The 27561-nt window shown below is 46.7% G+C and overlaps 5 protein-coding genes and 2 non-coding genes across 9 annotated transcripts in view; 5 read left to right on the top strand and 2 right to left on the bottom strand.

Moving 5' to 3' along the window:
* Positions 1 to 12: 12 nt before the first annotated feature.
* LOC100121388 (kelch-like protein 10) lies at positions 13 to 4862 on the top strand. 2 transcript variants are annotated; one of them, XM_031924115.2, is made up of 9 exons: positions 13 to 392; positions 467 to 873; positions 944 to 1259; positions 2829 to 3272; positions 3383 to 3552; positions 3618 to 3787; positions 3870 to 4028; positions 4098 to 4302; positions 4375 to 4862. In XM_031924115.2, exons 2-9 carry the CDS (start codon positions 563 to 565, stop codon positions 4616 to 4618), a joined length of 2019 nt encoding a protein of 672 aa, XP_031779975.1. In that variant the 5' UTR covers positions 13 to 392; positions 467 to 562; the 3' UTR covers positions 4619 to 4862. The 2 variants fall into 2 exon arrangements, with proteins under 2 accessions (XP_031779975.1, XP_031779976.1); XM_031924116.2 differs by having other exon boundaries at positions 456 to 873.
* TRNAE-CUC lies at positions 1818 to 1889 on the bottom strand. Its single transcript has one exon. It is a non-coding gene; the product is annotated as a tRNA-Glu (tRNA).
* Positions 4863 to 5471: 609 nt separating the features above from the next.
* On the top strand, positions 5472 to 11728 carry LOC100121405 (vacuolar protein sorting-associated protein 54). Its single transcript, XM_016982704.3, has 13 exons — positions 5472 to 6104; positions 6438 to 6831; positions 6898 to 7027; positions 7092 to 7255; positions 7329 to 7528; positions 7606 to 7791; positions 7872 to 8001; positions 8075 to 8329; positions 8406 to 8813; positions 8893 to 9170; positions 9262 to 9479; positions 9562 to 9778; positions 9886 to 11728. The coding sequence occupies exons 1-13, from the start codon at positions 6010 to 6012 to the stop codon at positions 10145 to 10147; spliced, it is 2937 nt and encodes a 978-aa protein (XP_016838193.1). The 5' UTR covers positions 5472 to 6009; the 3' UTR covers positions 10148 to 11728.
* LOC100121423 (cytoplasmic dynein 2 light intermediate chain 1) lies at positions 10851 to 15006 on the top strand. Its single transcript, XM_001604987.5, has 7 exons — positions 10851 to 11686; positions 11790 to 11910; positions 11998 to 12099; positions 12205 to 12383; positions 12714 to 13043; positions 14139 to 14391; positions 14767 to 15006. Exons 1-7 carry the CDS (start codon positions 11535 to 11537, stop codon positions 14836 to 14838), a joined length of 1209 nt encoding a protein of 402 aa, XP_001605037.2. The 5' UTR covers positions 10851 to 11534; the 3' UTR covers positions 14839 to 15006.
* A 381-nt stretch (positions 15007 to 15387) lies between these two features.
* The window catches only part of LOC100121461 (protein numb), a 30741-nt gene continuing 18567 nt past the window's right edge, over positions 15388 to 27561 (top strand). Inside the window, exon 1 of one of the 2 annotated variants that reach the window (XM_031924113.2) lies at positions 15388 to 15589. The gene's annotated coding sequence lies outside the window, so the exon portion shown is untranslated. The remainder of the gene's footprint in view (positions 15590 to 27561) is intronic. The other variant, XM_032597068.1, reaches the window with a different exon arrangement.
* Positions 18581 to 18744, top strand: LOC116416424. Its single transcript, XR_004226861.1, has one exon. It is a non-coding gene; the product is annotated as a U1 spliceosomal RNA (small nuclear RNA).
* LOC103318133 lies at positions 24177 to 26951 on the bottom strand. Its single transcript, XM_008219664.4, has 4 exons — positions 26824 to 26951; positions 26243 to 26491; positions 25158 to 25451; positions 24177 to 24729 (listed from the first exon to the last, which is right to left on the bottom strand). The coding sequence occupies exons 1-4, from the start codon at positions 26863 to 26865 to the stop codon at positions 24244 to 24246; spliced, it is 1071 nt and encodes a 356-aa protein (XP_008217886.1). The 5' UTR covers positions 26866 to 26951; the 3' UTR covers positions 24177 to 24243.

Below are 27561 nucleotides of genomic sequence, written 5' to 3'. Positions count from 1 at the left end.
GTGAAGTGAGTAGTCGATCGATACACAATCCCTCAGATCAGCGGTATGCATCGTGACAGCATGTCGATGTGCTGTCGCTCGCGGTTCTTTCTCGGCTTGGTTAAACTTGAGTTTTTCGGATGCAAAATTATAATTTATCTCGGTTATACTGGCATGATTTGAGCCGACCGACTACGCTTTTTTCAACGTCCGCGGTGTTGCGTCCATGGTCTTTAATTGAACGGAAAAAATCAGCAACAGAGGCGCTTACGGACTGTAAAAGGCGGTATTTGTTTATTGTTCAAATTTAAATCAGTACATCAGAGCACTAGACTTTAATAGCTTTTCCATACACTTCATCTGAATCGAAAATTTATAAGAATATTCATAACCTCGCTACGCGATCCTTGAAGGTTAGAAACGAAGTTTTTAAAAATGATCGTCGTGATCGATTGAAATTGCTACTCGACTACAAGTTCACTTTCAGGAACTCGAAACGAAGACCTCAAAATTCAAATGTTGCATCCATAAATATCGAACCTCGGACAAAAAAAAAACCTCCAGGCCAGATAAATCAGCAGTCATGGACGCAAACAACAACAATACCAGCAGCAGAAGCAACGACCAGACCAGTTTGAGCAACTCGAGTAGCAATGTCGACATGTCGGAAAACGTGGTCAAGTGCTGCGGCGCGAACTCGAAGCATCTAATGATGAGTGACGGGCCGAGCACTTGTGCCAACAGTGACTATCGCTGTGTCAGTACTCAGGGGCTGCAGTCGCTGAACGACCTGAGGCAAAACAATTTGCTGTGCGATGCGGTGCTTAAACTCGAGGATGGCGGAGTGTTTCCAGTGCACCGGGCCATTCTGTCGGCTTGCAGCACCTATTTCAGGTTTGTCAAACGGTTACGCGGCAACGTTTTACTCCGCGAATTTTCCTAAAAAATTTCGTCAACGCATCAGAACCCTGTTCACGACGACCCTGAACCCGAAGAACAACACCGAATTCCTGGTCTCGAACGTCAGCAGTAAAATAATGAACCTACTGCTAGAGTACGCGTACTTGCGCACCATCGACATCAAGCAGGAGGACGTCTGCGAGCTGCTCATCACCGCAGACTATCTTGTAATCGACGGAGTCCTCGAGCTCTGCTGCGACTTTCTTCGACGCTCTCTCACTGTGAAGAACTGTATCGGGATCATGATTTTTGCGAGGGAGCATTTCTGCAAGGATCTCGAGAAGGAAGCGCGCCGATATCTGCTCCGGTACTTCGTGCAGGTCTAACATAACTTGCAAATGTTTTTTGTTCGATATATTGCTTTAATTTTCATTATAGATAGTAGATTATTTGGTTGAATAGCTTTCCTTAACTGTTTAAGTAAATTTCGCATTTAAAATAGTGAGACGATATAAAAGTTTAGTTTAGTTATTTGATACGTTCTTTACGTATTTATGCTATCAAACAGAATAATTTTTTACCATAATTTGAGAACACGTTGACGAATTATATACTATTGAATGTATACCAGCCAAGCTAACGACATTTCTAGTATTTTTCAAAGTGTTTTCTTTTAAAATTTTCTAATATGGTGAAAGCCCTCTATTTTAAAATTGATTAACCTTCATGTGAGTGATTAAATTGTGGTAAAAAAGGCTTGATTTATATGACATTATGTATAGGTGAAGAACCTTCTTAAGAATATTTCTCAAAGTAGAGATCTAGTGGCTAAGATTCTCAAAAATATTTAGTTAAAGTTTGAGTAAATAATTTCCAACGATCAGGAATAGTGCAAAATTAAAGATATTTGATCGACTTGGATTGAAAAATGCAAAAAATTCCGGTACCGGGAATCGAACCCGAGCCTCCTGGGTGAGAGCCAGGTATCCTAGCCACTAGACCATACCGGAGATGTTGAACGAAAGCATAATTTGGTGGGTCATGAAGTCTTCAAACGCTCTTAATTGCTAAAAATAACAAAAATACATACAAACCATTACGAGAATGATTTTTGCATTTTTATAAAAATAATATATTTTTAAGTAATAAGGTAGAAATCTACTATCAATCTCGCCTTGATCAGGCGAAAAATAAGTCATCCAAATTAGCATAATTAAATTATTTTAAAAATTAATAAATAAACAACCTATAAATAAGATTATTTATTTAGAGAAATATAGTTTTAAACATATAATTTACATTTTTCAAATTAATGATTTCACTGAGATTTACCTACTTGAAACAGTAGTTCCCTGTTTTATCGACAACCGCGTCCAATTGATTTGCTTGTATGCATATGCATGTTATAAAAGCTTGACCACTCATACACGGCGAAATTCGGTCACGTGCTGTGAAAAATCTTTGAACTATTGATACTATAAATAAATTTAGCTATTGATAAATCACACTTTTCAATACCTTATTTTCACTTTCGCAATTAAACGGTTTACCTTCAACTCAAAGAAACGAGGGTGGGAATTTTTTCAAACGCAAATGAAATAACGAGAACACATAGTTAGTATTGTGATCTTTATAGTCTCATGCAGATATAGCATGAACGATCACAGCAGCAGGCCAAACAAGGTAGTTTTAGCATCATTTATACAATTATGTTTAGATATTTTTTGGAACAGGATAATAATAATATGAATAAGCATAGTTGATAGGTATATGTAACATAATAAGAGCCAGTCACTTTCATCTCTCTGATTATATAAAAGTCTGGTTTCGACGAACGCGCGTGTGTTTCCAGTAGTCTCTTTTCCGTGACATGTACTTTTCCGAAATTCTGGATTCTCCAAAATGAAACATCTGAATTTTGCTATACAAAAACCAATAAACCCGTGCAGGTGGCTGAGCAAAGCAGCGAGATCCTGGAGCTTCCGATCGACGAGCTGACGGCACTGATCGCCGAGGACGAGCTGAACGTTACAAACGAGGAAACCGCCTGGGAGTTGGCCCTGCGCTGGATCGGCCGCGAGCCGGAGACTCGCAAGGTTCACATCGTCGAGCTGATGCGCAACATTCGCCTCGGCCTCATGGACACGTACTACTTCCTGGAGAACGTCAAGAACCACCACTACGTCGCGGGCAACGAGGCCTGCCGGCCCATCGTCATCGAGACCCTCAAGTTCCTCTACGACCCGGAGATGATCAAGCAGAAGGACGGCGAGCTCGAGATCGCGACACCCCGCGTCCCGCACGACATCCTCTTCGCGATCGGCGGCTGGCAGGGCGTATCGGCCGTCGATCTCATAGAGACCTACGACACCAGGGCGGATCGTTGGGTCAAGGTATCCGTTGACGCGGAGGCTATAAGCGCGATCGAACGCCGACTTACGTCGGCGCTTTGACCTTTCGCTGGACTCTTTATACTCATCGCAACGATTTCGCAACGCACCAGGTCGAGCAGATCGATCCGCTGGGACCACGGGGCTACCACGGGATGGCGGTGATCGGCTACAAGATCTACGTGATCGGCGGGCTGAACGGCGTCGAGTTCTTCAACAGCTGTCGCTGCTTCAACCCCGTGCGCAAGACCTGGCGCGAAGTCGCGCCCATGAATGCCAAAAGGTTGTTGTGCAACTCGTTCATCGCACCTCCGAAGACAAATTGTACGAATCCCCCGGTGCTTTCAGGGCGTACGTGAGCGTGGCGCTGCTGAACGACATCATATACGCGATGGGCGGCTACGACGGCTACTTTCGGCAGAACAGCGCCGAACGATACGACTACCGGCGCAATCAGTGGTCCCTCATCGCGCCCATGCACATGCAACGATCGGATGCCTCGGCCACCGCTTTGAACGGTATACCTCATGCCCATACGGTCACGACCGTCCGATTCCCCTATATACGAGGCTTACGTTCACGCGAGGTGGCGCACCGCAGGTAAAATCTACATAACGGGAGGATTCAACGGACGCGAGTGCATGAGCTCCGCCGAGGTCTACGATCCGGACACCAACCAGTGGACCATGATCGCGCACATGCGACTGAGGAGGAGCGGCGTGTCTTGCATCGCTTATCACGGATTAGTATACGCCTTAGGTTGGAGATGACGCACATAATTTTATTTTCACAAACAACATTATCCATGCAATCGTTCCTCTTCGAAAGGCGGCTTCAACGGCGTGTCGAGAATGTGCTGTGGCGAGAAGTACAACCCTGAGACCAACACCTGGACGGCCATCCCCGACATGTACAACTCGCGCAGCAACTTCGCGATCGAGATAATCGACGACATGATCTTCGCGATCGGCGGCTTCAACGGCTTCAGCACCACCTTCCACGTCGAGTGCTTCTCCGACAGCACCAACGAATGGTATAACCAGCGAGTACACTTCATCCCCGCGAAACAGCACTCTACAAAAAAGTCACCCTCGTTCTCACGCAGGTACGAGGCGACGGACATGAACACGTACCGCTCGGGTCTGGCCGCTTGCGTGGTCAAGGTGCTGCCCAACGTGCACGACTACACGCACAAGCATCGCGAGCGTCTCATGGAGGAGAAGCGGCAGAAGCTCCTGGACATCGAAGCCCTCCAGAGAGCCGGCAGTGCACCGCAACAGCAGAATCACGTCGCCACCAGCCGCAGCACCCACAACTCGCTCGGACATCATCGCCAGCAGCAGAGATAGTGGAGGGAACTTTTTTTTCGAAAGAGAAATTCGAAGTGGATTGCGTTAAGCGCGAGCTTGCGAAACGCGGCTTTGGTCAGTTTTTTACGGGATTCAAACGCCGCTTTCCATAACACCGCGCGCGGGTTTGTAAATTTCGACGAATACACGTTTTTTATTTATACACCGCATGCATGTGCATTTTTATACGCGCTCGCATTTTCCAGTCGGAGGACTGGCAATAAAAACCGTAAAAGTCTAAGAATTTTCTCTGCGCTTCTCTCGTCCCACAATTCGCGCTTTTTAGCAAAGTCGATAAAGACATCGAACGCTGGCTCGCGCGCGCGTTTTAATAAAATACCAGTAATTGAAATTGCTAAAGTAGGTCGCGGAAGCCTTCGCCGCGTGTACGCGCGCGCGATGGCATTGCAGCGCGATATTTGAATGCGCTCGCGTTCAGTGTTTTATATAATAGAACGATTGGTTTCTCCTCCGTTATTCAAGTGTGACGCGTTTACGTGAAAAATTAGCGCCGTGTCGAGCTTCACAGATATACCCACGAGAGAGAGAGAGAGAGCCTCTAACGTGTATGAAAATGATATATATATATATATATATATATATATATATATATATATATATATATATATCAGCGGACGCTATAATTGCTCTTATCGGCCAACTCGGCGTTCATATGCAATAATAAGACTGCCGATGCGAATTTCGACTGGCAAACAGTGCGGAGTCGTTTTATTTTCTTACTCATATATCGCCGCGCAGCTTTGTTTGTCCTATGCGTGTGTAATCAGCCGACGAGTTTAACGAGGTCTATTAAGCGCGACATCGGCGTGATCACGCATACACAGATCCCGCGCCTTGTAGAATAATTAGGCCGGCTACTACCGCGCGCGGGTGACGTCATCGGCCCCAGCGACTGCAGGTATAATTCGCCTGTGTATAAGGTGTAACTATAAAGAAAACACAATAAGCGACGGAGAAAACTTGGCAGCGCGTATCTGTATGCACAGGCGCGCGTTGTATCGCAGTGTGCACAGGTAGGTATAGCGAGCGCCGGAGACATGTAGTACACATAACAAACTAGTGCTGTGTAACGTGCGCGATATCGCCACTTGGCGAGGCAAGGCCTATACACTATACAGCAGGCGAGCAGTCGACGTCGCTACGTCAGCGGTCAGGTGGCGGAGCATCGGTGCGGAATTGATATACACTTAAGTATAGTCGCGAGGTCAACCTGACGGTGCTGCAGGCTGCAGTGGTGCGATCATGCCGAGCTGCGCGGATCATCAGCAGCGGAGCCCGGCGGAGTCGAGCTCGTTGTTCGAGTAACGAGCGGCGCAGCCCGAGTGCCGAGAGGGAGGAGGCGCGCGAACAGCTGGACACTTGGTCGGAAAATGGCAAGGATCCTCCCGCCAGAAGCCGTCGCGACGATACTGCCCTGCGAGCACTGCGCTAACCTCACCTTCAAGCACATCCAGGATTTCATCAGGTGATTGCTCTCACACATGTCCTCCTTCGTATGAGCTCCAATCTCCTATCTCATCTCTCTGTTCTATATCTCCGGGTGTGTGCGTGTGTGTGTTCCCTTGTGTGAATTGTACTACATGTACGAGATATCTCCGCTGAGCCCCTCCTTCGGGAGCTCCTTCGGGCGAGTCACTCGCGCGTGTCGCAATTCGAAACGCGTACGAGGAAAGTTTTTGCGCTGATTTTTTGGATACTTAGCCCCGGCAGTCCGCGCGCGGGATCCGGGCCTCGGTGCGAACGCTCAAGCGACTTAACCTCCACCTCGGCTCCTGTGACAGGCTTGGAATGCTTGCAGGCACCTGCGAGAGCGGCACTGCAGCCAGGAGGGTGGCTCCTTCGTCTGTCGATATGGTTACAACGGAGTCTGCTCCAGTCTGCCGGTGGAGGGAGTCTCGGACAAGGATTACGTAGCCCATGCTGTCAAGCACGCCAGCATGCAGCAGCAACAGCAGCAGCAGAAGAAGAGCAACGGCCAGGTGGCAGGAGCCTCAGGATCCTCCTGGTCCGTCTACTCTGCTGCCCAGAACTTGCCTGCTGTGCTCAACGATCCCAACAAGGGAAAGCAGAGCAACTTTCTCACCAAAACCTGGGGAGACTCTTTTGTGGAAAAAGTCGAGATACCCAAGTGCCCCTACTTGCCAGAGATCACTATACAGCATCTGGAGTCTTACTTGAAGAAGATTGCACGGGTGAGTTTGCTTGGATGCTCTTGCTGTCCAGTGTTTATGTGATGAAAGTGAGTCTTCTGTTTACAGAGGTACCGTAAGCACACACGCTTGAACTCCAGTGCGAATCAAGCTCCCCCGTCGCCTCATGAACTGTTGCAAAATTTTCCCAATCTCAGGAAAGTAAAGAACTTCAATGCCACTGCTAATGGACCAATAGGTAAGGCTTTTTTTGTTTACATTGAAACTTGTGAAAGCCTTGTGTAACTCCAAACTTCTTGCAGACCGTTCGCAGTTTGATTTGAGCAGCATACCAAAAATCTTTCTCAATCCCCATCTGGATCTTTCTAAGAAGAAAAACTTTGATGATGTCTTCTCCTTCTCAAAAGATGGACTTCTCGGAGAAGGAAAGAACATCAGCACCAATGTCAAGCAAATGCAGGAGAAGGTATGAAGCGTCACATATTGTTCTTCTTATGATATCATACTGTCAACAGCCTAATGCACAATTTTGTACTCAGCTCACTCACTATCTGGATATTGTGGAGGTGAGAATCGCAGAGCAAGTAGCATCAAAATCTCAAGCCTTCTTCCATGCTATGACCTCACACGATGTGCTGATGGAACAGTTGACACAAACCATCACAGTCTTGAAAGCTCTTCGAAAAAACATACACGAAATTGACAGAAATTTGGTGAAAAACTCCCTGCAAGTCTTGAGGTATGACTTCATTCGACTTGTAGATACTGTATTGTTTTATCTTGGGGATACCAGGCCTATAAAACATTGTAATGCAGGTTAGAGAGGGCCCGTTCTAATCACTTGGTAGTGCAAGAAAAGTTAAAGCTTATAGCGACAGTCCATCAAAGTCAACCAATGATCCAGTCCCTCTTATCAACACCGGACTACGTTGCTGCCTTAGACGTCATTTCTACTACTCAAGAAATACTGTTACAAGAGTTAAATGGCATCCATAGTTTTAGGTACTCATTAGTTTACCAAAATATTTCTTATCACAAATATTTGTACACGTCTAAGTGCATTATTATTTTGCTCCTCACAGGCATTTGGGTTCGCAGTTGTCAGAAATGGAGAAGCTTATAAACAAAATGTTGCACACTGAATTTGAAAGATACGCAACAGCAGATTTGAACAGGCCATTGGTTAGTGGTGATAGTGCTGTCTTAGATGGGGTAAGGATTCAATGACATTAAAAATAACTGATATTTTCGACACTATCATTGAAACTTAAACTATTGTCTGCAGGACAAGCTAGTTTCTATCATATCTGGTCTGTTACGCCAAAAACATTTCCAATTCATAGACACGTATAAAGAAGAGGCGATGACAACAGTGAGAGCGGTAACGAAACAGCGAGTTATTGAGGCATTAGCTGATAGCGATTGTTGCAGTGATCAACAAGCAGCTGCTCTCGAAGTCGGTGGCCTTTCTCTTACCGAGCGATTAAAACTCTTAGATAACACGATACATTCTTTAACTTCGCTTTTGTATCGTATTAAGGTCAGTAAAATTGTCTTTTGAATGCGTTTTTAAGTATTGACATATTTTTCTCTAACATGATGTTTGAAATTTCCAGGCGGTTCACAATGTTATGCGAGATACGGCAGACTTAGCAGCCGGTAAATCGTTGCCTGAGAGATCGAACGAGTCCTTGATGGACCGTCTCTTATCCGACGAAGATCACACGCGTGTGACCACAAAGTTAGCGGACATGCTGACTGCGATATGCGATTATTGCCATGAAAGATTAGGAAGTTTAGTTTCCGCAAGTCCGAGCGAAATCGAAAAAGAAAAAAATACGAGCGACAGTTCGTCCAATAAAACTGTTGATAAAGATACAACGACCTGGAACGATAAATCTTGGTTGAGCGAACGAGCGACTACTGCTCAAGTTTGTAAGTTGGCGAGCGTCGTTGAAAATTTTACGGAAACTTGTGAGAAATTGTGCGGGAAACAGTGTATAGCTCTTCGTTCTGCTTTTAAGGTATGCAATACGGCGATCATAATAATCGATTTGATTTACTTCATCATTGATACATGTTTTTTTGTCCATCTATTTCCAGGCTCAAGCGAGCAAATTTGTACAGAAATTTCACACGGAACGAAAAACCAAGTTGAGCCACGTACTTGACTCAGAAAGATGGAAGCAAGCCGATGTGCCTCCAGAATTCCAAGCACTGGTGACTTATATTCACAAAAACGAATGCTTTCCTTATGAGCTGTGCAAATCGGATATTGATAAAATCGATAAAATTTCCAACGTTTTATACGTTGGTGAGGAGAAATATGCAGTCGTGGGTACTGTTCTTATACTTATTCAAATCATTCACGAATACTGCAGGTAAATAGCTCTCGTCAAGTCTATCTTGCGGTTCAAAAATAAGTCGCAATACATCGTACGAGTATCAACTATTTCGATTGCATAATTGCAGAACCGCGAGTGAACTGTCAGCCTTGTCTGGTATGATTGGACGTCAGCTGGCTGAGGTTTTGCGTCACTACAATTCTCGATGCTGTCAACTTGTATTAGGCGCTGGCGCCATGCAGGTGGCAGGACTCAAGACTATTACCAGCACAATACTTGTTTTAGCGGGTCGAAGTCTGAAGCTAGTTCTCTGGTTAATGCCTTTTGTTAAAGCACATTTTCAAGGTACAGTGCATTTTACAAATAACAAGAAAAAATTTTAAAATAAATTGTACTAACCTTGATAAATTTTAATTTTGTTTTCTAGCTCTTGCAGAACAGAGTTCTAACCCCAGCGTCGTAGGTGTGTCGGCAATGAGCGGCGGAGTTGCCTTACTTGACACGGTGGAACGAGATATTCGATCCCACATTCGGGAAATCGAAGGAAAAATATTAACAATTGTAGATATTCTTTTGGGCGGTCAGATCAATAGTTGGACGGCGAAACCACCCGTGCCATCGCAATCTTTCAGAAATATATCTAGGTTGGTAAATCATTCTCGTTTCAAATAATTATAATTATCAAGAATAAATCTGATAGCGTTAACTGTCTGATAGTGTTCGCGGAATTAAATTTAAACTACTTTTATAGGCACTTGGTAAAACTTCACGAAGCTGTGTCTGGCATTCTTCCAAACGATGAGGTGCAGGCGCTCTACAGAACGGTCAACACGTCATTCAAGGAAAAGTTGAGGGAGCAATTGGTGAAGATGAATATCGTGAACAACGGAGGTCCGCAGCATGGAGTCGTTACTTCCGAACTGACATTTTACGTCGAAACGCTACGGAATCTGAAAATCTTACCGGCGGATGAATTGAGCAACGATTGCCTAGACGACGTATGGACTAGATAACATGCAGAGCGTATTGTGTACTGTATTATTGATGCAATCAATCATCACAGAAACAGATGACCATTGACATTTTTTTGTGGTGAGCCCGGGTTACGCGGCGCTGCGAAAGGAATTGTACAAGCATGTTGTGTGTTCCAATACAATGGGATGGTTGTAATTTTATTCATATTGTATATGCCTATAAAACAGAAAAAGATGATGTTATACGAATTGAGAATTTTTGCCTACAATGTACTTGGGCGTTACGAATGTGATGCCGCAAGCCCTAAATGAAATCAGACTGAACAGTGTAGGATTTAAAAACAAAAACGATATGCAATGAGGTAATAGTTGGACCAAAAAAGTATAAATGGCAAATTCAAAATGCTTCTCATATTGCGTTAGACACTTATAGTAAGTCGAGATTGAAGTTGTCGATAACAGCAATCTCGAAACACAAAGGTCCCCAATTCACTGCCATTGGGTGATAGCGTTAATAGTTCTTTATGCAATATTTCTATTTCATTAACCGTGTACTTTTTTAAATTTCTCTGTTAATTTGTACGAAGCGCAAATACACAACTAATCCGTTGCATAATTTAGGCACACTTAGAACGCGGTGGAGAACGCATTAGAAGAGGTATCGTGTAATTTACTGGGGTAGTTTTAAACACAGTTGTCGAGCATTCCGACTATACTTTCTAATATTTTTTCATGCCCTCTAGTCTGCGTTGTAAATAACATGTGAAACGTTTGGATTTTAATCGATAGCAGAAACAAGTGATATTAGACCAATTCGATGCACGAAGTGGCATAAAAACAAATTGTTTAGTCGACAAAGTTATTCAAGTGTACTAAAATGTAAAATAGAGTTTTCTGAAATGCATACATAGCTTATATTATTATTAGTAATCAGTGATTGTCTCGCAATTGTTTTAAATCTGTTTTGGAATCTCGACAGAGATTCTTTTTCAAGACTGATAACCTTATCGTACCACTGTCGTGCTAATCAAGGCACGTCGAAAATAGAAAAAAGAAGTTATGTAGAAAGCAGAAAGTTACGCGAACATGCTACTGTATAATAATGCCTCTTACATCATAGTATCATACTAGATACCGTATCGTATGTAAATGATTACACCATACTTGCGTGGTATGCATACAGACATCACATTATTATTATAATACTACACTTTGGTTCGAGTTTGATGAATTAACGTTAATGAAAAATCTAGTCAAATTTTTCATATTTTACAAAAAGAAAATCTTTTGATAATATTTATCCGTTTGTTTTTTTGTGGTATAAAACAATCGTACTTGTTTATTGTACATGTACACAAGCATGTAGATAAAGAACATGGGAAGTTAGTAATAACGTTCGAACTGTTTGTCTCTTGGCGTTTTGTAAATGAATGCATATTGGTTGCGCGTTTCCATGACTACGGGCTCGAAAACAGAACATAGCGCATCGAAAAGTCGCGAGTTTACATGGAATGTAGACTTCATTGTTGATTCGGAACTTGGGTTTGCCTTCTTTTTTAGTATGACTGGTAAAGCAACGTAAGTATTTCAATAAAGTAAACCATAAACAATCACCGAAAAGTGTCTTTTCTTCATTCTTCGTCGAATACCGCTTACATTCGGAAAATTGCATTACCGACAGAAATCAAGATAATGCCAGGGAGCTGGCCTTACAGGCTTCCATACAAGAAGATACGCAGAGGAAAACTGATCCGGAGGAAAGCCATGAAAAATCTTTAATTATTCTCGGAAGCAGAGAGGTGGTACGTACGACAACAAACGAAATGACTTTTTCGCGCTGAACCATCGAGTATCCTTTGTGCACATTTAATCAAACGCATACACCGCAGGGAAAAACCACGATGATATACAGATTTCTAGAAAAGGAGGATACGCCAAAACCGACTCTCGCGATGGACTACTCGTACGGGCGAAAAGCAGGAAAGAGTTTGGTGAGCCAATAAAGCATAAATTCCGGCCGGCACGATACAAGTGTAAAAAAAGCACTCGAGCGTCCGCGATAAACGAGGCGATAAATCGCGAATTTAAAACCGCAGGTGAAAGACGTGGTGCACGTGTGGGAGGTAGGACACTTAGCCCCGTCCCTGATATCCGGCTCGATGAGGGGCTGCACCCTCAGTCACTCGGCCCATCACACAACCGTCCTGATAATGCTCGACCTCGGCAAGCCGGACGTGCTCTGGAATTCCCTCGAGGAATGCCTTGTGGCCGTAAGGTACTTATTGCACGTAATAATGCTCTCTGATGCAGCTTTTATTGATTCAGACCTGTGTTGTGCGGCGTCGATCCGACCGTTTGATTGATCGCGGCAGTTATTGATTCTGAAAAGTGCTTCTCTTCAAATATCGGTTTTATAAAAGCTGCAGTTCTGGTTGATTGCCAGTGTGTGTACGTTTTAAAAAAATACTATTTTCAGAGGAAAAAATACAGCTTCGTTTATGTTTGGATTAACGAAAACGTATACGAGTGCATTTTCAGATTTCATATAAAAAAGTGCGCGTATGGAAAAATAAATAATTTTTTTTTTACATTAAAACATCGGCAGAGCCGCGATGATGATGAGTTACCAGCAGGAGTTGGTTCACGACTTGCGTGAGCGCAAGATCCGGTATCTGAGAGAACGAGCCAAGCCCGGGACGGAGGACGAGCCGCCAGTGGACGACCCGTTTCCGATGAGGCTCTGCCTCATAGGCGGCAAGTATGACGAGTTTCGCGAGTTGCACAGCGGCGACGACAAAGAGTCGATCGGGCAAGCGCTTAGGGCGGCGGCGCACGTACTGGGTGCCGGACTACATTATCACTCGGCCAAGGACTCGCACCTGCTCAGAAGGACTAAGGAGCTGCTCTCGCATTATGGATTCAAGGGACAGTCCACGTAAGGCTTTAAACTTCGAATGGACATATTAGTTTCTGTGTAGGACTAGTCGGGCCGGAAATCGAGCTGGTGTTCCTTTTGTTGAATGAAAATTAAATTATATGGCGATGTCTGCTGTCCGACAGTTTTCGATTGCGCAATCGTCGTGTACAAAAATAAGAAGAGCATATTATTCGTAATAAAGTTTTTAGGGACATGACGCAATCAACGTGGTGTTTTTAAATAACACTGACGTCTGCGGAATATTCGATCATTTTTATCAAAGAGCTCTCGCCGCAAAGTCTTCGATCGATAAAGCTAATGGCATTTAATTAAACCATGTCGAACCCGATTCACAGTACAGCCCTAAGGTCCTAATATCGAGTGCAACTACGTCGTACGGGAAATCGAGCCTTTCAGCTGCGTCGCATGGTCTGCACCTATATGAACAGATAATCGAGTTTCGCATCTATCGTGCGTTACGATACCCCGTAACCTCCTTATACCGCACACTTTTACCGAGGCTGCCATTCACGTCGCTCGATCCTGTATGCGTAAAAAGAGATTTTACGAGGTGTTTGAATGGCACGGCACGCGTGACCGCAGTTTAGTAAATCAAGCGAACGTTATTGGAATGACTTTTAATTTCCATGTACATATACATTCAGCTCGCCTTGGTATGAAATTCGTGCATGTCCGACTGCAAATTAGGACTCTCTCCGACGTGTTCACTCTTCTATTGATTCAAGCAAAGCTCGCATCGCGCGCGCACATAAACCCTCGATTCTATATATGTGTATGAATTTGCTGCTCTGCTTTCGATGTACATACAAACGTCGATCCAATTACTTGGTTCGTGAATAAACTTTGCGAAGCTGATGCATGCAATTCACCGGTACATACTCGTATGGAAATTGCTGGTCGTTAAAAATTAATGCCCGCGAATTTATAACTCCAAAAACCGCGGTTTTCTGGAAACTCACGCCCACGACTGATCTCCGTCAAACGAGGCGCAAAAAGCGTCGACCTTGATCCCCGAATCCTTTACCCACACCTACTAAGCTATACAAAGCTCGAGCCGGAGACAATACAGGCGCATAAATCTCCTCTTCGCAGGAAGGCGAGCGTCACCGACTACGACAAGCCGCTATCCGTAGCCGCCGGTAGCGACTCCTTCTCCGCGATCGACCTGAAAATTTCGCGGAACGATTACGCCGTGACCTTGGACGAGATCAAGCAAATCTACGTGAGGCGGTTCCCGCAGGTGCCCAAGAACCAGGACGTCTTGCCCGGCGACATGGACGACCCGGCCAACGATCCAAACTTCAACGAGCCCATCGTCGACCGACTTCGACTTCAACGGGAACAGGTAACTTGCATATACTTATTTAATTTTTCCTCGACTTTCCGCGCGTTCCTATCGCGGCATAAATGCGCCTGTAACCCGCTGTGCTCTTTTCTTATCGGACACGACCGCGAACTACTTTCTTTCAATATACTGCGCTATTGTCATACCCATTTTGAACGCACTTTCTGATCCTCGATAATTTGAACGCGCTCGTTTTTTTTTTCATACGCACGACGAAAACAGGTCCATTAAGTCCACGCACAGCTTACGTAAAAAATCTCGCTTTCACTGCAGCCGTCGAGCGATAAATCAGTGCCGCCGAAAACGAGAACGGGCAAAGTGCATGTGCATATGAAATAAAAGAATATTATACCAAGAGCTCTTTTCGTTTTTCAGGAAATCAGCGTGCTCCTGCGAGACATGCTCGAGGCACCGCTGGCCAACATTCCCATTCCGGAGCCTTACTAGGACGCGTCTGCAGGACTTCATGTGAATATCTCGCTCATCGTGCTGCAGTCGTCGATAATATCGATTAGGCATCCGTCAGAGTCGCATTTTGTTTATATAGCGTTGGTGGGAAGTTGAATAATTAAGAATACTGTACATATGAAAGAATAAAAGTTTATACAATGCATACTCTTCCAACGGAAGCGAACGTCATTCAAGATCGTATCAGCGCTTAAATAATGTATTTCGTTCCTCGGAGCGTCAAGTGAAATTTGCAAAAACTGGTTATCCTTCCACGCGTTTATTTTAGCCAGCTCCTCTCGTCTCAGCCTTATCCGCCCCGCATCGCAGCGGCTCTCGGCCGGAATCCTCCGCGCTGCGAAACGACAATCGTGCCGCAAAAAGTCAGAGTCCTCCTCGCGGCGAAAAAAAGAGTACACAGGATCATCAGGCATATGGCTTCGCGGGGGAGAGGCAGGAGGCCGAAAATACGCGTGCGCGGCGCGCGCGGTTCGAAGGTCCGAACGCATGCGCGCTTGTATTCGTGGGAGTGAGAGCAGCCGCGCTCCCGACTCGGTAGTTTTATCGCGAACGCCGTGTGCGGAGTATTGAGCATATCGTGTGCGGTGTGTCTCGGCGCAGGATTCGCTGAAAGAGAGACGGAAGAGAGGCGAAAAACGAGGGGATATCCGATAAGAGCAGGTTGAAGGATGATGACGAGCGGCGTCGTGGGATAGGTCAGCTGTCCCAGGCGCAGCGGCTGCTCCGGGAGGTGAGTCACAATTATCGATTCGAGCCGTCTGCTCCGTGTACGCGCGATCTATAGGTAGCCATCGGTCGGATAGGGAAGCTCGTGTGTGCTTGACTCCGCAGCCCAGTGGTATAGGGCCTGCCTATATCGATTCCACGCCGCCCGCCCGAAAGTAGCTAGCGAGTTTTTTTCTATTCGTCGACGTAACGCGGACGACGCTGCGGTGGATAGGTTCTCGCTCGACAATAACGTAAGTCCAGGGACTTTTTCTCACACAGCGAGAGGGGAAGTGACTCGGCGGTGTGAACGTACGTGTCCATGCAGACATAACAACGCGCGCGGCGTTCCACTTTGCTGGTAGCGGCAGCTCTGCTGCGGCATCGACGACCTTGATCCTGCGGACGTAGCTCTCCGCTCTGCTTTCCTTGCCTCTCGCTCCTATGTACGCGCGTTTGTGTGTATAGCTGATACCATATACTTATATACCTGTGCCCACACACACAAGCGCGCGCACGCGAGCGAAAACTCGTCGGGCGGTATTTTCGCGCTGACGTCAGGACACGACGAAAAAATACCTATAACCAGCTCTCTCTCTTCCTCTCTCTCTCCTCGAGTTTTGCTATGCTGCGCGCGGACGTCGGCGAGAGGAGGAACCGCTTAGATATGCGCGAGGCGGACCGTTTCCAGGAATAACCTGCGACCAGCTCTCCCATCGATTCTTTCGCTCGGCGGCTAGTTAGTATAGTACACATCGAGGGCCTGCGCTCGCAGCGCGCGAAATCAACGCTCGCTCCGAAAATCCTCGCCGTCTCTAATTGCCCGAGTGTGTTATATACACATATACAGCACTTGCGAACGCGACACTGTACGAGCCAAAGTCCGACGCGTGTCGAAAGCGACGTAAGCGTATATAAGTGTGTACCTGCTCGGCCGCCCACGTCATATTTCGCGTGCATCGACAGCAGCAGCACGTGTGTGCACATATGCAGCAGACCCACTCGTTTCCCGACAATGAAGTGAAAGCCGTGGCCGCACAGAGGAAGCGTTGGCGGCTAGTTGCATTACGCCTATAGGCGTATGGCTACTCGTCGAATTTTATCCGGACTGAAGCGAGAGGCTTATACGTAGCGGAGAAGGGCTCAAAGCGCGCCGGTGATAAATAGAGCGTGAGCTGCCTCTCTGAACTTTCTACGATGTAAAAATACAACGACGATGACGACGTCTAAACGCTCGGCTGAGGCCCTTCCTCTGACTCCCTCTCGAGCTTTATAGATTCTGCGCGGCGTATGGGTACTGATGGCGATCTATAGAGCTGCTTATCTTGGAGGCACTCCCTTGTATCCGCTCGCTCGTCGGCCTTTCATCCCGGCGGCGACGGCGAGAGCTTCTCGTCCTGTAATTGCTTTTTCTGCCAGGCGCGGGCTCTGCTTGCGCGGGGAATGGTTCTGGCGGCTACTGTCGAGAGCTGCTGCCGCTGTCTGTTAACTTCTTCTCTAGTACACCCAATGCTGTTTTACTCTTCGTGGTTTTCGCCTTTTTCTTTCTTCTTTCTTCCGAGGCCGCTGATGGAAAGCCAAGGAGTCGTTTGTTTGTTTATCCCTTCGCTATTAGCTCTGATGGCCACAAGTGGGAGTTTGAATGACGGAAACGATTAGTATTGCATCAGCTGAAAAGTATACGCGCCGGGCATCGATCCGCTCACTTCTGTAGTAAAAAATGACGCCGTCTTCATTATTCACGCTATATCAGAGTTATAGTGGATGGCGTTTCGATTACATCGCTCGCGCTGGTTTTACCGTAGCTTTCACTTAATCGCTCGGCGCGTTATGACTAAAACAACAGCTCCGTTTCCACAATTGATTTCTCTATCCCCAACGGCGCAGAGGTTCCCCCATACAGACTTAAACATCGATGATATCGAAAAGCCCCTGACGCCAGTGGAAAAATAAAGAATCTTATCGACGCTTTCGAGCGCTGAGCTGCTCGCTGAAAATCCCTTCCGAATTTTTACGTCGGTCTCGAAAGCACCGCGCGCACATCAGCGCGGTACGTACGTTCGCGGATAAAAATAGCTCGGATTCAGCGAGTCAGCATACGTGCGATCCGCTCGCGGAAAGCCGATCTTGCGTTCCACGGCGCGGTTATCGGGAAACGCCGATCAGCGGTTTGATACTCCGCACCGTCCTACGTACATGTCTGGTCTGGGTGCCGAGTCGCCTCTCGCAGATACGAAAACTAATTTCAGGCTTTATTCCAGAGAGCTACTTGCGAAATCGGGTTGCACATTAGCGAGAGTGACCCCGTTGGCATGAGACGAACAAAAGCGCGAGGCGCGAGAGAGAGAAAATCAAGTTTACCTATATCTCGAGTTTCCCTCTCGGTCTACAACTGCGTAGTATAGTGCGGCTGTGTCTTGAACGCGCGGATCCCTCGGGGAATCTTCTCCCGAACTTATACACGACACTTCTCTGCCGTCGGGGGAGAAACGAGAGGGCTTTTTACTGCCATTGCTGCCGACGCAGCGTTGCCGTTGCCATTTTTCCAGAATCCGAGAAGAAAACTTTCGCGGCAACGCAGTCTCGGTACTCCTTTCGTGACGCCGCGGCGCTCGCTCCGCTGAAAAGGTGTCGTAGCCAAGTCTCTAATATCGCCGCGCGCAATTAAGCCTCGTTAGATTCCAAAAGAAATAGAAGTAACAAAAGCAATTTCACGGTAGGGAACAAGGAGTCCCATCAATCTCGGGATTTAAATCCATTCAACGTTTCCATTTCCACGCAATCAGCACACGAGTACAGCTCGCGCGAGCGACGACGAGTCTGCACCTAACCATGAATTACGAGCAGCTGTCCGATCGTCGTTTGTTTAAATTAACAGCGCCGGCTGGAGGAATTTTGCATTTTGCAAAGCCAGCCGCTAGGGTTCGCCGATTGTTTTTTACGAGCTTTTTTGCCTCCCCTAAACAAATCGGCGAGCGGAAGTGGATAAAAGCGAGCGCGACGCAAGCTGCCGGCATAACTTACTTGGCGCGGAGGATACCGTGATCAGGAAGGCGGCTCCTCCTGGGGGAGGCCCGACCATTGCACCTGAGGCTCGGGTTGAACCTTGCGAATACTCCCCAGCGGGTATATCGAGCGCATAATTTTTGGTAGTCGGGATCAGCGTTCGCGCGATCCTGGGTATTGCAATGAAAACAAAGCGTCTTTTTTTTCACCTCATCGAGCTTTTATCGATCGTTCGATTATAAAAATAGCGGAGTGCACGTTACCTCCGCACCGTTTAAATTTCTCGGTTATATATATAAAGTTGCACGGCTGTGAGGCTTTTGAAGTTCAGCGCAGAAGGAAAGTAAAAGCGACAACGAACGGACGTATATAGCGAGAGATTAATCGCGCGCGATTACGTCCCAAAAGCGCCGCCCGATAGTTCCGACATTTATTGCACGTACCATCCCAACTTCTGCCAAATGGAGCAGCTTTCTATGTATATAAGGCACACCCGGGGATCCGTGAATCTACAAATCACCAGCTGAAAAGGCTTCGCGCGAATCAATAGGTGCTTATTACATAAAGGATTACTTATTACATTAGGAACTTCTTCTTCGCGCGAAAGTTTCGCACATTGTCATCGCTAGCCGTACGACGACGTCGACGACGTTATTAATAAAATCGATCGTGTAAACTGACCTGAAACTTCATCGAGATTCAGTCGCTTATCACGCGTAACCTGCAAACTCGATTAAAATGCTAATTGCGTCTTGCTGATGAAACTCGGCATTGTTATGAGCGCCGCAAATCCATCAACAACCCCTCGAGATTTATGGACCGAGAGAATATAGAAACAGTTATGTGTGAGCACAATACAATACACTGGCCCGTTCATCTATACCTATATCGAAAAATAAATCTAATCAGAAGTCACAAATCAGAGGACGCATCTCGTTAATTGCTTGAAAAACAAACAGCGAGATCGATGGAACGAGTACAGGGCGGCATGTGCTTCGCGTCTTCTTGCACGCGCGCCGCGATGTGTATAGAAGCCAGGTATTGATCCACAAGTAGCGACGACGCCGGCTCTGGCACAGCCAGCATCACCAGCAGCAGCAGATGTATATAGCTCGCGGATGCTGCGCGATAATGCCGGCGCCGCACATATACGGGTACATGTGTTTTCTTATATGTATACACGCGCATCGCGAGGTCAGCCGAGATTTTTATATTCCCTCCCCCTCGCCGCGTGCACTTTTTTCTTTCGCTCGTTCTGAGCACCGCTGATGCAATATATATATATATATATATATATATATCGGCGATCAGTTTGGGTTTGTTTTGACAAAGCGAGTTGGCACACGCGACTGTGCGGGACGAACAAGAGTGCACAGCGTAAAAGTTAAATGGAGATGCACATTTCACGAGGGGATCGCTGACGTTTACAGCTTTATTACAAAGGGTTTATTATTACGCGGTGTAATTTATATACGCATCAACTCGCCGTTGACGCAAACGAACTAATTATACACACGCGCGCGCGCTTCTCTCCGAATTGAAATGACCGTGTGCGGCGACACTGAAATCCACGGGAAAAATATCTCGACCCGCACAATCAAAGTTGATAACAAACCTGGCCTGGCCCTGAGCGCAGCCAGCGGTCCGACGCAAACAAAAACACGCTCGGAATTTTAATTAATTATATACAGGTCGGCCGGGACGAGTTATAGTGAATCCTGCTCTCCGCGTAGCAAATATAGCACGGAGATCCGTGTAGGTGGGTCCCCCGAGTCTCAACTTGGGACGATTCTCATCAAACGAGTACCTAGGATTTCTACGGCGACCTTAAGCGTCGTCCCGATTCCAGAAAGTAGGCCGGATGCCGAGGGAATAGCTCGCGGGGCTGCTATAGGATGCGAAATGCAGTTTCGAGGATATGGAAAATTCACAAAAAGCGCGAGCTTCGATCCCGAGCAGTGTGTATACATCCTGGCATTGTGACGACGCACACGAGTCAGCAAGCTCGTTAACATTTATTTACCCCGGGAAATTCGACAGGTAATTACTGCAGGGCCGCTCTCACTCGTTATTTTCTCGCATGACGAGGCCTCTATGCGCCTTCTCTCTCTCGCTCGCTCTCTCTCTCTCTCTCTCTCTCTCTCTCCCTCTTTCTCTCTCTCTCTCTCTCTCTCTCTCTCTCTCTCTCTCTCTCTCTCTCTCTATAATTTCCGCGCCGCCGACCCTCTTCGTCGAGCATCAGGGCTTCGTTTCGCGCGAAAATCGAATGACGCGACGACTCCCTTATTCTCGCAAAACGGGCGAGACGGCCAGACAAATTAAATTCCTTGCCCATTCGTTTGGAGCTTCGATTCGCTCCCTCATAGTGTATATGTCTATATCTCTAGGAAGAGGCGGAAGAGAGAGGCGGCGGCAGTTTAATGGAATCACGAGAGCGCGTGTGCGCGAGTCCGTGACGACAAACGCGATTTCGCTAATTGCCGATGTTTGACCTTTTTAATCGGGTACCCCTCGCTACCTGCTGTGCCCACAGGGGGATGAAATTTTCAAGGCACACATATATGTAACGAGATTACACCGCGTAAAGTCGTTATGCATACGTAGTGTTAGCTTTTGTGAAAAAAGGCCGACTCCCTCTCGCGCAGGAGCATGTAAAATTCGTTATACGCGCCTGCTGTCTCTCTTTGCTTTACCGACTAAAAATAATCCCATCGAGAGCTTGCTCGTTACTTTCGTGCGTGTAATAGCACCGAATTTCGCACGCGTACGTTCGCGATAATCGGAAACTCGTTCGAATCGGAGCAGAGGGAGTTAATAAAGCGAGACGCTTGCGCGAGCTATTTTAAACCCCCTTTTCTCACACCCTCTTCGTTACACTCCCAATTCGCCCCTAATTTCTCCGCTACAGTACACTCCGACCATTAGCCTCTTATCCCCGATCAAGCGTGACGCCGATGCGCGTACTCCGTCTTCTGAATCACTGCGCGAATATCTTCGGGAATCAATTTCATGCCGCGTAAACTCTCGAGAGGTGGGTATTAAAATACCCCGGCGAGTAATTTGTACGCGTGCCTCGATTCCCGCAACCGAGTCTATAATAAAGTTCGAGTCTGATGCCTTACTCTTTAAACAATGAAGCTCCGCACGAGGCTTCTTGCCGACGGCTCTGCAAACAACAAGTTCCCGGGAAACTTTCCGCGGCTCCGCGAGTTTTAAAATTTCCGCGCGTTTACATAAACAGCAATATGCAGCGCGTGCGACAATAAATTTCAATCAGGCGGAGAATTTTCGCAAAACTCGCAAGCGAGGTATCCCGCAGATAACGAGATATGGAGCATCGGTATTCGACAAATACAAGCTCGGCTTTCCTCGTTAACGTCCCGCGGGCGCACATACACATGCACATATCAACGCGATTTGCGGTCTGACGCGCGGGAGATTGTCCTGCGGTCGGACGTATTTAAAAATTGCTCCTTTTCCATGGGTGTACCCTCGACCCCGCACACGTGTACGTGCCGAACGAGATCTTCCGGCTTTCTAGAGCGCGAAGCTCTCTCTCTCTCCGGTGCGGGCAGCCCGGTCGTCATGGTGATCGATTTTCCAACTGCGACATGCGCGCACCGGTTGAAAATTGTATTGTTCCGTCGTCTCTCTCTCTCTCTCTCTCTCTATCTCTAGCTCCGCTGTAATACTTTTCGCGTTCTCTCGGTACATTACGGCGTACCTATAGCATACCTGCAATGGCTCTTCGTGACATTTTTATCGAATACCTGGCGGGCTTATCGCGCGGGGGACTGAAATAGAATTTTCCGCCCGGACGACTCTTTGAAATCAACGACGACCTTAAAGAAGACGTATTGCGGAGAGAGAGAGAGAGAGACTCGTTATTAAAACATCGGCTCGTACGCTTGAAGACGTTGATATAGGTAGTGCGCAAACACGGGACGCCGTGCTGGCGGCGCATCGATCGCTCTCCGACAAAAAGAGAGCCGAGAAAAGGAGCCGCAGTTAAGAGCCAGAAGCGAAACAGGGATATCGCGAAGGAAATAACAAGCGCGCACAAAGTACGTAAGACGGAGCGAGACTGTATATACATCAGAGACGCCAGCAAGAATGGGAGTAATACACAATGCGCGCGGCGGAAAACGCGCCGAGTGAGCGAAAGTGCCGAACGCCGCGCGCTGCTCCGACTAAACGAGGCCGTGCTCGCGATTTTCATATCGATCGACGAAGCTGCCTGCTCTCTGAGTGTATGTGTACGTGTCTGTGCATGCACATCTGTAATTCATATTTGCATACGCGCGACTCTGTGTGTGTGTGTGTGTGTGGTGCACGCGTAGCCTATAGAAAAGAAGGAGCCGCAGGAGCAGCTGCCGATAAGAGTCGAGGCGTGGTTTACTCACTCTCTGTGTGCGCGCACTTAAACTCTTCGTATATATACTTTACTATCCGGCTTGCCATTATGTTTTGAATAAAAGGATCACACTTGTGCCATTTTTTCATACCGTGCACACAATGCATCCGCAATCTTCCTCTCGAAAGGCGGAGTTCTATTACGAAGTTTACATAAAAAGCGCCGCCGGATTCTGAAAGCTCGCGCTCTCGAGGAGAAGCAGCACGCGTCAGCGCTCATTAAGTTTTTTCGCCGCGCGGCTTTTCTGCACCGCCCTGATGGTCCGCGAAGGATGTGATCGGGAAAATCGAAAGTCAACGGAGATAATTGTCCGCGCGGTGACAGTGTTATAAAAAGCTCCTTACGTAACGCGAGGTGATTAAGGCGGATAGTACGAAACTTGTTATTTATACAACTGACCTTCACTCTTGACTGAAATATACGCCTTTAATTTGCCCGCGTGTGTCGGCTATGTATATGCCCGCGAATCCCATTTTTAACCGCTGTCGATAACAGGGATTATTTTTAACGTTCCGCGACGCGTGGAAATCCGCGTATACGCTTCGCGGATTTAAGACAGTTTATTTAACACGTCGCGCGATTTATTATTTCGAATCGCGCTACGCTTCGACTTGTTTTTGCGACTTTCGATCATTTCGGCGTATTGGCATTTCCACAATAAACAGCCAAGAACAGTGGAGAGAACTTTTTCCGTCGACTATACAGACCAAGCATTGATCTCCGATACGCCGCGGAGGGACGAAGCGAATTCGAAAAAAAAAACGAGCTCGGCTCCCATCTCTGTGCAAAAAGCGGCTTACAATAGTGCACCATGCAGACGTTTTTCGCTCTCCAGGTCTACAGCAAGTACTCTCTGTGTGTTTAAATAAACAAACTGACGCGCGACGGCTGTCTTATTTTCTCTTTGTTAGACAGCAGCAGCGCAGTGCCCCAAGCTCGGAGTGTAGTATTCTGCAGGCGCCGAGCGCGTCCCTGAAGTTCGCCGGCTCGCACGTCGAGCATTTTAATCACGAGTTTTTCGAGTAAATTAGCCCGGGCTTCTGCCGCGAGGCGGGAATTCCGCTAATTGCATCATCGCTCTCCGGACGCCGCGGCTCTTGGGATTAATCGGGTTGGCCTTCTCGGGGCATCTTGCTCGCTGTCGATGAGGAAGGGATATAGTTTGGCGGGGGTTTGGGAAAGAAAACTCTGGTTTACTGATAACTTTTTATATAGAAAAACAATTGAAAAATCATCGAAAGAGAGTTGAGAGTGCTCGTCTAGTCCAGGACCTTCTCAAACTCGGGAACCTCGGGGAATTCGGGTACCTCTGTGGTCTGGTGGGGGAATTCGGGTACCTCTGTGGTCTGGTGGGGGAATTCGGGTACCTCTGTGGTCTGGTGGGGGAATTCGGGTACCTCTGTGGTCTGGTGGGGGAATTCGGGTACCTCTGTGGTCTGGTGGGGGAATTCGGGTACCTCTGTGGTCTGGTGGGGGAATTCGGGGAACTCGACCTCGGGAAGCTCGGAGACGAACTCGGGAAGCTCGGGGATCTGCTCCTTAGCCTCGGTGAACTTCTCGTTGACGCATTTCTTGATGCTACTGAAGACCTGGTTGGACTGCTGGTAGAAGGTCACGATGGAGTTCTTGGACATGCAGAAGGCCATGGACGGCGGTAGTGTGGATATGAGGTAGGTGATCTTGGTGACGTCGAGGGCGACTCCCGGAACCATCTTGACCAGCGCCCAGTAGGCCTTGGCTCCAGCCTGCGAGGGTAGTGAAACGTTAATTTCGATTATGGCCAAACGACTAGATAAGCGCGGTAGGGGATATCCGAGGGCCATCTACTCGTTTTATGAGGACGAGGCGTGTATAAGTGAGTTATCGGCCAGGCCTCTAATGAGCTATCGATCGATCCGAAGAAGCCTCTTCGACTTATGCATTACAGCCGGCGAAGATTAATGGCATTTAATTTGGGCGTTTAATCAAACTTTTCTTATTCGCGCAGCTGTACTAACGAGTTATAGGCTGTCTGATTAATGCGGTACCTGGCTTAGTTAGCTAATGACGCGGAAGACGTTAAAGTTGATTCTTCTGTACAGATGCGGGCAAACAATCGCGTAATGGTTTCCAGCAACTCGTTCAAAGGACTCGAGTCCGACGACGTGTATTATCAGGAGGGAAAAAAACTTACGACGGTGACGCAGCCGGCAGCACTGGCTGCAGCCTTGATGCCGTCGATGTTCTGCAGGCACTCGGAGGCGTTATCCTTGATGTCCACAATATCGAACAGGGCCTTCTCGTACTTAGAGGACATATCGATGAGCAGGACTTGGCCCTTATCGAGCTTGTCGTCGAGGCAGTCACTGGTGTTGGAGATGATGGCGGAGGCGGCCTTGCGAATGGTCTGTGTCATGGCGGTGCACTCGCTGATGTCAATACCCTCGGATCTGGCGTACCGCTCCAGCTTCTCAACATTGCCGTTGAACTTGAGAAGGGAAATTTGTTCGATTTAGATACAATTACATAAGAAGCTTTGGGTGATCACAGATCTCGTCACAAGTTCGACGAAAGCTCTCTGCAGTCTTATCTTCGATGAGATAATGCTACGTAATGATTTTTGCGAACGCAGAAATTGCACGTCTGTTTGCTCGCTTCGGTCTGCAAATAGCGCATGATTTATGCGCACTTGCACGATGTTTTTCACAAATTGTCAAAGTATTGAAATTTTCACCAAACTCGAAAATAGCCCGAATTAGCAAGTCGAGTGAAAGAAGAACAATCGAGAGCAAAAAGGTAGTCGGTACAGAGGTGATGTGCATAGCAGTGTGAAATGACAGCATTGAAATTCTCTTTTATTAATTATATATAAGCTTGACCGCATCTTATCTATAATCAATCAATAACAACAGTAAATTAACCAGCAATAACTTAATCTAGAAACTTATTCGTTCAACAAGAATTGAGTATTATAGTCATCAGGCAAAGAGTATTCGTCGCAACGGGTATTTTCAAATTTAGCGATTATGAGAGAAGAAAAATTCTGATCGTCGGTATGTCCGTCTGTTTATCGTTGTAGAGTCTTTAGTATAGTCGTCGAAAATGAAAGAAGAAAATAAGGTCGTCCATTAACGTGTCGTGAACTCTAGTCGAAAGATGCGTGCGTTATGTCTATTGGTTTTTGGCAATGGCGCGTTCGCGAAGCTCGTGCTCGTAGTTGCCGAGCTGCTCAGCAGCCTTCTTGGTCTCGCTAATGACGAGCTCCTCGAGTCGACTTACGGTATCCAGGACCTTCTTGATGGACTCGTAGACTTTGTCGCTGACTTTGCTAGCTCCATTCTTCAGCTTCTCGGTCAGCTCCTCTGCCTTCTCTTTGGCCTGGCCGATCTTCTCCTTCAGGACGCTCGAGGCCTTCTCGATCAGTTCGTCGATCTTCTTCTTGGCTGCCTCGAGCTTGGCCTTGGCGTTCTCGACGAAGGCGCTGCGCGCCTTGTCGGAGGCCTCCACGTCCGTCTGCGCATAAGCGGCCTGTAGGGATCCGATTGAATGTCGTTGAAGTATATTTTAGACTCAATTTAGAAGATTACTGTCCTTGGATAATTTATTTAATGCAAGATTTGAGAAAAGAGTGCAGTTTCAAAATGATTCCTATTATTTTTACTCATTTTCAGATTTTTAGAACATTTTGAGTTCTCGTTTCCAATAATTATATAAGGAGATGCATTAGAATTATATTTTTCCTAGACACTCTTTTCTCATCTTTCAATGGTGAGACGAAGTTGATCCTCTGAAATTACTGAATAATATTTTTTCTCCGGACGCAATTTTTTTCTTCAGTTAAAAAGATCTCGTGTACTTACGCAAGCGAAGGCGACAATGCAGAAGAGGATAGCGAACTTCATGTTGCTGTAGGTACTCGTGGAAAGTTAATCGTAACAACGTCGGGCAGAAGCTTTTATAGACCGAACTCTCATTAAAATTTATTCCCGATTGCGAGCAGATTTTACAGAAGATAATCGCAGCTGTGTCAATTTTCCATGACGATTCTTCACTCGCTTGCTGCCTTGTTTTTTGCATGATGAAAGTGTACTTCGAGTCGGTTACAGTTCGATTGCGTGCAAAAACATCCGTAAAAATCATCCACAACATTACTTGCCGCCTACTCGTGGTCACCATTGTCATCACAGTTTTCGTATTTTGTTAAAATTACGACATAAACGATTCGATCCTTGCTGGTTTGCCGATGAGCTTCTTATCGCCCACACTTACGAATATATTGTAACCAAAAATGTATGACTTTTTATGATACGAGCAAACGTTGTAAAAAGCCCAAATGTACATGCCCCAAATGGTATTACAAAGGCAAGATGTATATTTAATGGCAAACAAGCGCCTGCCGTATTCATTAGTGTCATAATGAATTATACAAATCAGGCACATAAAAATGTTAATCCCTGCCGAGGAGATTATACCCGCTCCGCAAATAAAGACACAACACCTATGACGCTCAAAGCTCTCCCGATCGAGCAGTACACAAATGCAGGCGTACAAATTATCCTCATAAATAGTTCAATTATTATACTACGGGGAATCTCACA

This window comes from Nasonia vitripennis, chromosome 2, assembly GCF_009193385.2.
Source record: "Nasonia vitripennis strain AsymCx chromosome 2, Nvit_psr_1.1, whole genome shotgun sequence".
Classification (NCBI taxonomy): Eukaryota; Metazoa; Arthropoda; class Insecta; order Hymenoptera; family Pteromalidae; genus Nasonia; species Nasonia vitripennis.
This window is presented reverse-complemented; position numbering and strand designations above follow the sequence as displayed.

Coding starts and splice junctions, on each gene's coding strand:
- LOC100121388 (XM_031924115.2), top strand. CDS start 563: ATGGACGCAAACAACAACAATACCAGCAGCAGAAGCAACGACCAGACC. Junction 3,553..3,617: donor GCGCCCATGAATGCCAAAAG/GTTGTTGTGCAA, acceptor CGGTGCTTTCAG/GGCGTACGTGAGCGTGGCGC. Junction 4,303..4,374: donor TCCGACAGCACCAACGAATG/GTATAACCAGCG, acceptor GTTCTCACGCAG/GTACGAGGCGACGGACATGA.
- LOC100121405 (XM_016982704.3), top strand. CDS start 6,010: ATGGCAAGGATCCTCCCGCCAGAAGCCGTCGCGACGATACTGCCCTGC. Junction 7,256..7,328: donor TCAAGCAAATGCAGGAGAAG/GTATGAAGCGTC, acceptor TTTTGTACTCAG/CTCACTCACTATCTGGATAT. Junction 7,792..7,871: donor AATGGCATCCATAGTTTTAG/GTACTCATTAGT, acceptor TGCTCCTCACAG/GCATTTGGGTTCGCAGTTGT.
- LOC100121423 (XM_001604987.5), top strand. CDS start 11,535: ATGAATGCATATTGGTTGCGCGTTTCCATGACTACGGGCTCGAAAACA. Junction 12,100..12,204: donor GAAAAGCAGGAAAGAGTTTG/GTGAGCCAATAA, acceptor TTAAAACCGCAG/GTGAAAGACGTGGTGCACGT. Junction 14,392..14,766: donor TTCGACTTCAACGGGAACAG/GTAACTTGCATA, acceptor TTCGTTTTTCAG/GAAATCAGCGTGCTCCTGCG.
- LOC103318133 (XM_008219664.4), bottom strand. CDS start 26,865: ATGAAGTTCGCTATCCTCTTCTGCATTGTCGCCTTCGCTTGC. Junction 26,492..26,823: donor GCATTGTCGCCTTCGCTTGC/GTAAGTACACGA, acceptor GGATCCCTACAG/GCCGCTTATGCGCAGACGGA. Junction 25,452..26,242: donor TCAAGAAGGTCCTGGATACC/GTAAGTCGACTC, acceptor TCCCTTCTCAAG/TTCAACGGCAATGTTGAGAA.